This window comes from Apaloderma vittatum, unplaced genomic scaffold, assembly GCF_000703405.1.
Source record: "Apaloderma vittatum isolate BGI_N311 unplaced genomic scaffold, ASM70340v1 scaffold16902, whole genome shotgun sequence".
NCBI classification, from domain to species: Eukaryota; Metazoa; Chordata; class Aves; order Trogoniformes; family Trogonidae; genus Apaloderma; species Apaloderma vittatum.
This window is the reverse complement of record NW_009705480.1, coordinates 21932-33929: the sequence shown is the minus strand read 5'-3', so window position 1 is coordinate 33929 and position 11998 is coordinate 21932. Positions and strand designations below refer to the sequence as shown.

The following is an 11998-nucleotide window of genomic DNA, read 5'->3' as shown; positions in this document are numbered from 1 at the left end:
TGTGGTCTACCAAACCATCACTCATATTACTTATCTTTTTGGCTTTGGTGGAATTAAACTGTGGGCTATCCCAAGTAAGTGGCAATTAGAAGGTTTAGTGTTTAATTTTTAAAGTCCTTATGGTAGAGAGAATGTCATTACACAACATTTCAGAGCGTGTATGTTTACTGCTCTATATAAATGTTTTATTGTAGGAGTACTTGTGCCAGAGTAAAGAACTATCTTGGATGAAGGGAAATTAAATTGCATTGTTTCTGTCCTATATAATGCCACTAGTTTCTGAGTACGTTACGTGATCCATTAGTAACTAAGTTACTGACAAGATTCTTGAAAAGCATTTCTTGTAGCTGGATTCTTGTTTGGGCTGAAGAAGAAGAGGAAAAGGAAATCTAAAGCTGTTTTGTGAGATGTACATTTGTGATGGCATGGTGATAACAGATTTTTTTTTTAGTAGGTTCTGAAGAACCAGCACCAATGAATGTCTTGATCTTCACTCTCAGCTCCAGATGACTTGTCCTGTTGTTCATAAGGGTATGTGTACTTCGATTGGGAAAGTGTTGGCAAAATCTCAAATGATTTTAAAACACATCCTTATAGCTTCTTATTTTATTCTCTTTGCAGCCATACTTAGAGTGTCTGACCCAAGGGATCTCTAACTTAGTGGTTTATTCTTGATAGAGCGTTACTTTACAGACATAGTAAGATGCAGTGTCCAGTATCTTCGTGCTCTGTGGAGGAGAGACAGTGTGTCAGTGCAGCCAAAGGCCTTGAACCTGTGAGACATGCCACTGATTATCTGACACTCGAGTTTTGTAATTTTGCCCATCGCTGTACCTTTCAAAATCATGTCATGCAGTCTGCTGAGGAGCAAGATCTCACTGCAAGGTCTTCCTGCAGACCTGCGTGTTGATGTGGGGAAAAAGAAACGGGGTCGTATAGAATCAATCATATGCTGGACATATTCCTGGGGCAGTGCTCTTCTTTTAGTTTGCCTGGAAAATCCTTCTAGGAGTATCCTAGATATGTCACTGATCTCAGTGACTCGCTGTCCTCAAAAAAGTTTGAATTTAGTAAAAAAGGGATAACATATGGTGTTCTCTGAATGCTTTTCTGAAGCAACTACTTTATTTATAACTTAAGCTTCTTTTATTAGATGTCGTCTCTTACTGAAAATGGAGATGTTCGTGCTGGAAAATCAAATGAAGAGAAAACATATAAAAAGGTAAATAAGACTTAAAGCCTGTTCATTGCATGCATGTCTTTCCCTTCATATTGGTAATTCAAGCCTGCTGTAAGTGAAATATATTTCGGAACTGACTAAACACAAAACCAAACAAGAGCAAATCATGTTCCATGGAATTTTGCAAAGTACTTTATTCATTCTCTGAAATTATAAGACGTTTCTACCCACTGAGAGCTGACTATTTGAAAGCTTGTTCAGTACAGCTTTAAAGTATACACTTTTGCTAGATTGATGAAAAAGCTTTGCTTTTAGCATTAGATACATCTCTGGGCATAAACACTGTTGTCAGAAATTTATTACATTAAGTTCCCAAACGCTTTGAGTGTTTGTGTAATATGTGTGGACTACAAACCTACCCTATTGCTTCCTCAGTGCTTTGCCAAACAGTACACTTTTAGACTGCTTTGGTGGTTTTTAAAAATATTGAGACCTCATATTTAATGTAGGAGCATGTATCAATGGTAGCAATATAGGGCCATTTGTATGTCCTAACAGTAGCTGACACTGGGTTTGATTTTGTTTTTCTGTCACTCGTTGTCTGGAACCGGCGTTATGTAGATCCACCTAGCACTATTGATAACTAAGGAGAGGTATAAATTAACATTGTTCAATACGTATTTATATAACAGATTGTTAGCTGTCAAATTTGATCATTTTCTTGACAGATCACCTCAAAGAAGTGTTGATTTTTTTTTTCTTAATTTCTGTAATCTCACAGAGATCCGCCTACTCCTACAGTATATATCATGGCTAAGGATTTTTCACCTCTGAGTTGCCTACATTACTGTTGGTGCAGTCAGGAAAATAACATGCTGCTATTATTTTTACCCATCTTTTTTGTTGGCAGTTGCATTTTCACTTCCTGGGTGTCCTTAACATTCCAGATTGTTTTCTCAGAAATTAAAGGAAATAATGCTTGAAAAAATGCTTGTTTTCTTTTTAGATACATGTTATGTTCAGTCTTGTGCTTCTGGCTTTAAAATATTGAAGTCTCAATTGCTCTTGACAGTATGAGAAAGGAAGAAAAGTTCAGTGCCTGAGGTGGACACTTTTGGAGTTTTACATTGCTGGACTAGATGAGACGAATCTTGGTAGTCCTGCCACAGATAAGTTTCCATTCTCCCCAGTCATCCTACATGCTCTACTCTGTTCATGTTCAACTCTGAAATTCACAATATTCCAGAGGAAGCCTTGTAAATACTTTTCACCATGGCACAAATCTTTTGGTGTATTTACTGTAAGTGCATGTCTCACAAAACCTGGTTTCCACAGCCACAGTACCCTAGGAGATCACTGTGACTGTCATCTTCAAATTCTCCCTGTTCCCCTGAACCACTGGCTGTCTGTGCTTCTATTTTACACCAGTTTATTTCCTTTCCTTATACTTAGACTCTCAGTTGTTCTGTATTCAAGATACTGTGTTGCATATGCCCCATGGTTTAGTATTGTCACCAAATCTTATGGTCCTGCATTTTGTGATAAAGTTAATAAAACAGTAAATTTTACCCCACAAGTTATCCATGCAGGGCCTGCTGGTAGTGTATCTTTGCCTGGTGCTTTTACTTTTAACATGTATCTCTCCATTTAAGCCAAATTCTATACAAACCTTTCACTTTCTGTAATTCTCACCTTCTTCAGATACTCAGTGTAACATTGTTTCATATTCTTCTTACCAAAGTCCAGAGGAATCAGCTGTGTATGTCTAGAAAGTTGGTTACAGTGTGAACCTGGCAGGACCTGTGTTTGGCAGAGTTGTTTCGTGCCGTTTCCCATTTAATTCCATATTTTTAAGTAACTTACACAAGGAGATCTTGCTCTGTTGAAGTCCTGTTTACACTTAAGATCCACCTGTCTTTTATTGCCCACGTCACTCTTCTTCACTCTTTTATACAGGCATTGCATTTACGATTCTCCAGTTATGTGTTGTTGCACCTGATTTGTTTGGATGGGAAATACTTGTTCTGTCCTGTGATTTCCTGTGTCACGTCCTCCAGAAATGTGGGATGGGGAAAAGATTTTCAGCTACTTGGGCGGTTCCTGTTCCCATGTACCACTGCCCTTGATTGCAGTGGAAATACTTAGGTGAGATGCTCTAGTTCTAAGTCAGACCATGCATGCTAACATGTTCTCATTGCTCAGAGGCTTCACTTCCACTTTTTTTAAAAAAAAAAACCCCAAGATATAACAAAGGTGAAGAAGCTTGTGCTGTTCAGCTTAGGGAAAAAAGGACAGTACCTTGGCTTGAACTGTGGCAATTCTAGTCTGAAGGAGTGCGTGGCATGGGACCTGTGATACTGGTATGTATTTTTGACCTGGAATATTCTTACTGGTAATGTACTCCTGTGAAAAGTTGTAGCAGTCAAAGAAGTTGTATCATGAGATGTGAACATGGAGGGTTTCAGCAGAGCAATGGTACAGTGGTGCAGAATGAGTAACAGGTAGCTCAGAAACACTGATATTAGAAAAGTTTTATATTGTCAAGTTTGATGTAGGTAATTCAAGGGATTTCTGGTCATAACTCTAGGAGATAATCATCCTTGAAATAAGATGATGGTTTCAGTCTTGACCACACTCCAGCTAAAAGGTCATCCTTGCAAAGCAGAGGGATTAGTGAAGGAAGAGTTAATGACATCCTGCCATTGTCTCCTGATATGGGACCCACTAGTTCCACAAGGACTCGGTAGCAACTTTCGGTAGTAACTTTCTCCTGAACTGTGTGGCTTGGTCTTAAATTTTAAACCTTCCTTGGGCTCTTTGCCTTCCACAGAGTAGCCTAGCAGTGTGCCCTTTTATCCTCTCTCAGGATCTGCAGTTACTTTGTGGCAAAAAAATGCATGATATTCAGATGTGTGCTGGAATACCTATAATGCCCAAAATTAAACAAAATCTCTAAGGATAAAGGATGTACTAATACTGCCTTGCTGAAGGGTTACATTTTCTTTGCATGAGGCAGGGGATTTGCAATCTAATCTAAAAAGTGGAGAAACCTTTTGTTTTAAACTGTTTTACATTTTATTTAGTTATATCTTGTGTCCATTTTTTATAATAGCGTACAAAGATTATGTGATAGAATCATAGAATGGCCTACGCTGGAAGGGACCTTAGAGATCATTTAATCCAGCTTCCCTGTCACCAGGGATGCCACCTCTCGACTAGATCAGGCAACACATGGGGACCGAACGGGAATCGAACCCACGATTTTGGCGTTAGTGCCACGCTAAACTGACTGAGTTAACCAGCCCCCTCTGTGCAGCTTTAGTCATATGTGTGTATATATATACATAAACTGGATGCAAATGGAAAAGGCGATGCATGGAAATTGTCTGATTTGTGGTGTAAAATCCAGTGACACATATGAGAAATAAATGTGTTGCATTTAGGGGTATTGTCCTTGTGCCAAGTCCAATGAGAAATAAGCCTAGCTAATAAATATAAATTAAGAATGTTCTAGTTGCTTGATCTGGAAATGAAAGTTTCCTGTATTAAGAACAGTGAATTATCCCAGAAAACTAGGGGAAATTCGAGAAAATAATTGCAAATACTTGTTTTTTTTTTACTCAATCTGTTTTATGCAAGTGTGAAAAAAAAATCAGTATTTTTGTCCTGAGATACAGCTGGTTTTTGTTTAGTATAAATGAAACTGCTTACCTTAGGTGATACAACCTGTCCCATTGATGAACAGATGAATGGTGGTTTACTAAACCCCATGGACAGTGACGGGATAAGGGCTAACAGTTTCATACTGAAAGAGGGTAGACTTAGCTTAGGAAGAAATTGTTTTCTGTGAGGATGGTGAGACATTGGAACAGGTTGCCCAGAGAAACTGTGGAAATAGAGATGATGGAATGCAAATTTCTGTTTGTTTGGGCTTTTTTTCTTTTGCAAACCACAATCTTTCCTTGCATTTCCTCTCCAAAATGGTTCGACAGTCTGGTGGGCTGTTCAGCTCTAGTAGGGTAACTCCTGGGTTTTGTCTGGATTGATGAATTTCGAGAAGTTGATAAGTTTACAGTGTGAATATCACCTAAAAAGTTTCAGTCACTCTAGTCAAAGAATTTAGCTAATTGATGAGAAACTTCACAGATCCGTTCAATGCAACTTTTAAGGTAGGTGATTCAAATAACCTTGAGATCATAGAAACTCTTTGAGGGTGAGATTTCTTCAGTTGCTTGGGTTGAGTTGGGTTTGGGCTGGGTTGGTTTAGTGTTGTTTGCTTTTTTTCTCTTTTTGTGTGTTTTTTTCAGAAACAGAGGAAGAGAGTGTGGGGCAGATAGAGAGAGAAGCTGTGATTATTTACTCTTTTGTGCTTGAGGTTCCTAAGCAAAGTAGCAAGGGAGTGTGGCAACAAAATGTGGTCAGACGGGCTGTAGCTTCTCTTGGATATCCATCACAGCCTTGTCGTTGAAATCTGGAATATGCAGTAGCCACTTTTTTTTCATTTCCTCCTGATATACTGCAATCTTTGTTGTGACAAGCTGCTGCCACACATGCAGCTTTTGTATTACGTTGTCCTCAGTCACACTGTAGTCCCTGAATCTGTTTCCTGAAAAAAACAGATTTGAGTAGCATCCTGAGGCTTAATGCTAGGATGGTGGTAAGAATGGAGCACAGACAGGTCTGTGAAAGCACATTAAGTATGTAGAAGATGATAACACCAGAAGACAAAGCAGGTTGTATAGTGCACTTATTGTGGAAACCTGCTGTTGCATTAGCAAAATCTTGTAAACTCAGGGCTGCCACACACGTATACAATTAGACTTTGTTTCTCATTATTACATATCTTGCGGCTCTTCCAGTTAGCGTATTATAAGCACTTCATGTAACCTGTTCAAAACTGTGTATTGTAAACATGAGTCATTTTGCCCAGGAGCAAAGGGAATTGGACGGAATAAAGGAAGCCGGCTACTTGTTAGCGCTTGCAAACACGTACAAGCAGCATTGCTGCATCACTTCTGGCATTATTTCATGCCCTTTATCTAATATCTGCATGTAGGCTACTTCTTCTTGTAGACTTTGAAACTTTGCTGCTGGAGGTTTTGCTGCACTGTGACCTATGTTTTCAGTGGCAGACTTCTGAGCACTTTGTGTGTCTGCAAGGGTACTGAAATGACTGCCTTTTGTGGCTTTGTCTGGAGCAGTGTCTACTGCCAAACTTATGGGCTGGAAATTGTTTTTCTCAGAGGGTTGGAGAGAAGAACCAAAGCACCTGGATTCATGACTACCCGTGAAACTTTGTCATAGATGTTTTGAAGTGGATTGAAAGCCATGGAGTCACCTGAATCCAGTTTTGGAAGATGAAAGGAGATCAGATTCAGCTTGGATCAAAAAATGCTTCTGATAGCAATTAAGCTGGAAGAACTGATGTGTGGGTGTCTTACCTGTTTTCAGGGAGAACATCCCAAGAAAGTTTGTAAAATTATTCAAAGGAGTAGAGGAAAACTACTTTTACCAGCTTTGAACAGTAATTATACAAAGAAGACAAAAAAAGTAGAATATTATCAGTTGTACTTGTTTAATGATCTAGCATTTATGCTGGCATTCAGCATAACATGCCAGAAAAAGATGAAGTCTACTCTTCATGTTTTAATAACACAGCTGTTGATATGTATAATTTATTAAGGACAACTAGCACTGCATAGAGCAGCAGGTTGTGCTGCATTAGTTTGTACTGAGGCATCACACTACGGTGCAAAGAAAAAGAATGACAAAAGGACGTTACATAGACCAGTATAATTTCAGTTTTCTGAAAGAAGAGGCACACTGTGGATATTTCTACTCTATGTTGCAGACCTTTATTTTTCTAGGTGTGTGAGACCATTTTTAATTACATGTGCAATGTAGAAGTAAATACCTGTCTGTCTTTCTGATTATTTTGCATTATAGATTGCCTTATTATAAGAAAAACTTTGGGTAGGGTTTTCCTCTGGAGGTCACAGCTGCTTCTTCCAAAGCAGGCTACTGGCACTGAGGTAATTTTATTCTGTAGGAATGAAGAGCAACTTAGGAACAGCCATTTGCTCCCAACACCCGCCACCTTCACCTCCCCACCAGCAGCAAGATCCAGAGGTGAGGGTGATGGGCAGAGAAGTCCAGCTCCATGAAGTGTGACCTGCAGCAGCGGGGCAAATATTTGACAGAAAAATGTGAAGGAAGTGTGAAGGAGTACCATGGCTGTAGTGATCTGTGGTTACAGGTTGTGGAGAAAAAGTACAACTAGTTCAGTTAGTGAGATTTTCTACTAGTTTATTTAGTGGGTTTTTCCAGTAACTCTGTGTCTCTGAGATTTAATGTAAAAGGAAATTGATAGTTCAAATGTGGCAGCTACAGAGAGCGTGCTGAGATGAGGTAGCCTCTGGAAGCTTCAGGAGAAGCAGATAAAAGAAATGTTGTTTCAGTGGGCCTGTAAGCATAGCAGGCACTCAGAGATGAGAGAGCTCTAGTGCAGAATCATAGAATTATAGAACAATTCAGGTTGGAAAAGACCCTTGGGATCATCAAGTCCAACCATTGACCCTACACTACAAGGTCACCCCTAAACCATATCACCCAACACCACATCTAAACGACACTTGAACACATCCGGAGATGGCGACTCAGCTACCTCCCTAGGCAGTCTGTTCCAGTGTCTGACCACTCTTTTCTAAGCGATGTGTCTGATCACACTTTCCGTGAAGAATTTCTTCCTAATGTCCAGCCTAAACATGCCCTGTTGCAACTTGCAACCATTCCCCCTGGTTCTGTCCCTAATTACCTGTGAGAAGAGACCAGCACCAACCTCTCTACAATGTCCTTTCAATCCCCCTCAGCCTCCTCTTCATCGGACTGAACAGACCCAGCTCCCTCAATCGCTCCTGATAAGGTCTGTTCTCCAGGCCCTTCACCAGCTTTGTTGCCCTCTTCTGTACTCGCTCCAACGCCTCGCTATCTATCCTATACTGAGGGGGCCAAAACTGAACACAATACTCAAGGTGCGGCCTCACCAGTGCTGCGTACAGAGGGACAATCACTTCCCTTCTTCTGCTGGTCACAAAATTTCTAACGCAAGCCAGAAGCAACGAGCTAGGTAATAAGCACACATACACTATGAATCTGATTGCAACTTCCTAATGTTCAAGGAGAGCTCTTTATAAAAGTTGCTTGAAGAAGACATGCTGTTCTTCAACAGGCACTCTTCTCAGGTAGTTTGGCTTAAGACCGTACACAGTTTTTGGAGGCTTAGTATCTTTTCAGGAGTCTGGAAGAGATAAACTGAGTTTGCGTGGGAGTGATAGCGTGCATGGATTCATTGTACTTACAGCAATCAGTATAACTGAAGAACAAATGCTTAGTAGTAGTAGAAAATTCACGTCTGGCCTAACCCATGTGACTGGAATAATTCTGACCAAGTGAGACTCTGCAGGCTTAATTTATTTTTGTGAGTTTTTTGTAATTTCACTGAGAATGCAGCCTGAAGGAAGACAGCTATTCTAAACCAGCCTAGCTCTCAAAGTCCCTCTAAGCAGCACAGTGGGCTGCTGAGAAGGATGAGAGCTGGCTTTTCCACAGACAGTAGTAGAAAGGAATGAAGTAACGACAGCTACGTTGTGAGAAGCATGGCTTCAGAGCAGTGTCAATCAGTGGTGACTCCTGCTCAGTTGCCCTTTTCTCCGCATCTCTTACACAGAAAGTTGTAACTAAGTATCTCTGCCATTTCATTAGGCAGATGTTAAAACCTGTTTGAATGACAGTAGTACAGTGAATGACAGTGAGTGTGAAAGAATGACAGTGAGAATGACAGTGAGTGTGAAAGAAAGCAAACATCATCTTGCCTTCCAGAGTGGTAATGCGGTGGAGTTGCTGAGGCAGAGTTTGATTTTGGGTTGAGTTTCTTTTTTTTTTTTCATTGCTTTATAGCACCTGCAATAAGGCAGATTTTTTCTGGCAGGTTCACTGTCTTTGCCCTGAAAAGTTCATAGGCCAAACTTCAGCTGCAATAAAATGAGTTATAAAAAGTGAGAACAGATAAGCATGGTCAAAGTTCACATCTGTGCAGTCCTACAGGAAATCCCTAGAATGTCTTAAAGGACACAAGAATGTTAAGACTTACATTTTTCACAAGCTGCTTGTGGGGAATGCATAAAGACTTAGCAAAGAACGTTTGATAGTTAAAAGAAGAACTGGAAAGTAACTGTGAATGAGAGTAGAGGGGAGCTTCTATTAAATTAAATGAAGCCCGCATCCCACTCAGTTCCTCTCTGCTTGTGGTTTTTTAAATGGTTTTCTGTCATTAGTAGTCCCAATACAAGAAAATGTGTTTGAAAGAAACCTATTTACTGTATCTGAAGTCTTTGTGCACCATCTACTCAGAACCAGTCCTTTGCCATCACATCAGTTTTTAGTTAGATTTGCCAGCCATTTTCAATCTTCACACTCTAATAGAAGTACTTATTGAGCAATGTGTAATATACTTTCTGGAACTATAGTACCCATGTTTTTGTCATCCCTGGATATTTTTTCATTTTTTTTAAAGGGCAGTCTTTTCCAATGTATTCAGTAGCTTTGTCCCCAACTCACACAGTTGTTAAATTGCTTCAGTTCAGTTAATTTTTTGTTATGTGAATGAAAACTGCTTTTGCAGTTTTGCATTATGCACCTCTGATTTACACCTTTCTTTTATGAAAACAGCAAATGTAAAAAAGAAAAAAAACCTAGCTGAAAGTGATTATCTGTAGGAGAAGCACTGTTAAAATCCTGCTTAGTACATTCATTTTGCTACTATGAAGTTTGAAGTAATGTCGAGTGAGTAGAAGACCCAGACGTAGAAAATGCTAATTTGTGAGGCAGCACATTAAGTGCTAGAATAGTTATTGGTGTTAAGGGTTAGGGCAGGGCTGGACACTGAACGCTGATAGGTACTCTCTAACCTCTCTCCCACCACAAAACGGGAAGTGAAAGGAATAAGGCAGAAAGACCTACTGTTTGGAAAACAAAATTGAAACAACTTTAATAAAACAATAATAGTACTAATAAGGAAATCGTAAAATATACAGTGTATATATACTATATACAGATATATACAAATAAATCTAATATTGATCCTGACTACCCCCTGCAACAGTCCCCACTGATGCTGCAGAACAGGCAGCACCAGAGAAGCCCCAGGCTCAGTGGCAGAGAGGAACTGGGCACAGGAGCTGGATTCGGGAACTCAGGGTCGGGATCAAAGGCAGAAGATCAGACAGAGTCCTTGGGTGCCTGCCATTGTGGAAGAGGCCTTAACCCCTGTGATGCCTCAGTTTTATACTGAACAAGACATATATGGGATGGAATACTCTTGTTGGTCACCTGTACTGTCTGTTCCTCACCAGAGGTGCAACCTTTTACTTCCATGTGGCCCCTTTTTACTGCCCAGCACCCCCAGCGTGGCACACAAGAGCCAGCAGTGGCCTTGGTCGCTACAGGAGCAAGTATCAACAAGACCCTCTCTGCATCCCAGTCCCAGGCAGTAGCTGCAAACATCAGGTGTTATCTCTTCTAGTAGCAGACACTGTCTGCAAAAACATGCTGCTAACTTCAGAAAGTGCAGCCCTCTGGAAGAGACTGAGCTGAAAAGTAAAAATCACTGAACAGATTCTGTTTAGCTGAAACCAGGACAATTGGCGATGCAGATACTCCGTATTCCCAGCTGTCTGTCTTCTGTGTTATATTATTTCCTCTTAAAATCACATTGACAGGTTACCTGTCTTGGGGTTTGGTGAGGGTTTTTTGGGGGAGTTATTTCTTTTATTTCAGGGTGGAGTTTTTTGTATTTTTGCTTGGGTTTTTTGGGATGGCATATCCTCTCTCAGTACTAAAGTACAGCACTCTGCTGTCTGCTTCATAGTTCTTTACTGTGGCACTGAACAAGATGGGCATCAACTGTAAAGTAGAAGCTCTTGGTTTGATGAAAGTTACATAATTAATGCTTTTGTTGGGCATTAATCATCCATGAATAAAGGTCTTTCAAGGAAAGAAAAATGTGAATCTTCTTATGACACAAAGCCAAATCTTTTTAATAGTCAAAGTAGCAGTCTAAGAATGCTGGTGTTGTTTGTTCCCGCCAAATTGCCTGTTCTAAACTGTTATGCAAGCACAAGTTCTGCTTGGTGTACAGTCCTAATTGTTTAGGAGCTACACTTCTCTTTTTTTTTTTTTCCCTAGAAATAGCAGTTACTCTAGCATATGCTGTTCTGAGAACCATAACGAGTAGATTTGTGTACTCAAACCCTTTCTTACATAATTCACACCCCTGAAATGTTTTCGTTGAAATGCTGAAGTACTGACCATGAAACTTCAGACACCAAAATGGTGTCTTCAAACTGGTTAAAATATGCAATGCCAAGGGAAGATGCTCTTTTCCTTGTAGCAGTCCTTCCCTTCCCAGTGATTTTCTTCATTCGATCCTCCCATCTTTTCTTAATAATTCCTTTCTTGACTAATTTCTTATTCTGATTCAGTTTTGCCATAGTTTTTTTTAGTGAATCTAGCAGGATTATCTGGTCAGTGTGAGAAAGTTTCAGAAGTGGTCTCAGTTTATGTATCTACCACAAAATTGGCACTATCCTTTTGAATCCTTTTGTCCCCTGCAAGCTGTGTTCGTTGAAGTAATTTTACTTTGTGCATATATATTTTTATAGAGAGATTTTTCTTTCTTCACCACTTTCATTTCTCTCTGTCCCCCTAGTTTATGCACCTCTTGCATTCTGTAAAGCAGAACTTATTTTGTATCCACAATCT

At 39.9% G+C, this 11998-nt stretch overlaps 1 protein-coding gene across 1 annotated transcript in view; it reads left to right on the top strand.

The window, feature by feature from the left end:
• The first annotated feature begins 1153 nt into the window (after window positions 1–1153).
• LOC104268701 (phosphatidylinositol 4-phosphate 5-kinase type-1 beta) overlaps window positions 1154–11998 on the top strand; it is a 29612-nt gene continuing 18767 nt past the window's right edge. The window contains exon 1 of the mRNA XM_009865426.1: window positions 1154–1222. Coding sequence (XP_009863728.1) covers window positions 1154–1222 — 69 coding nt within the window. The remainder of the gene's footprint in view (window positions 1223–11998) is intronic.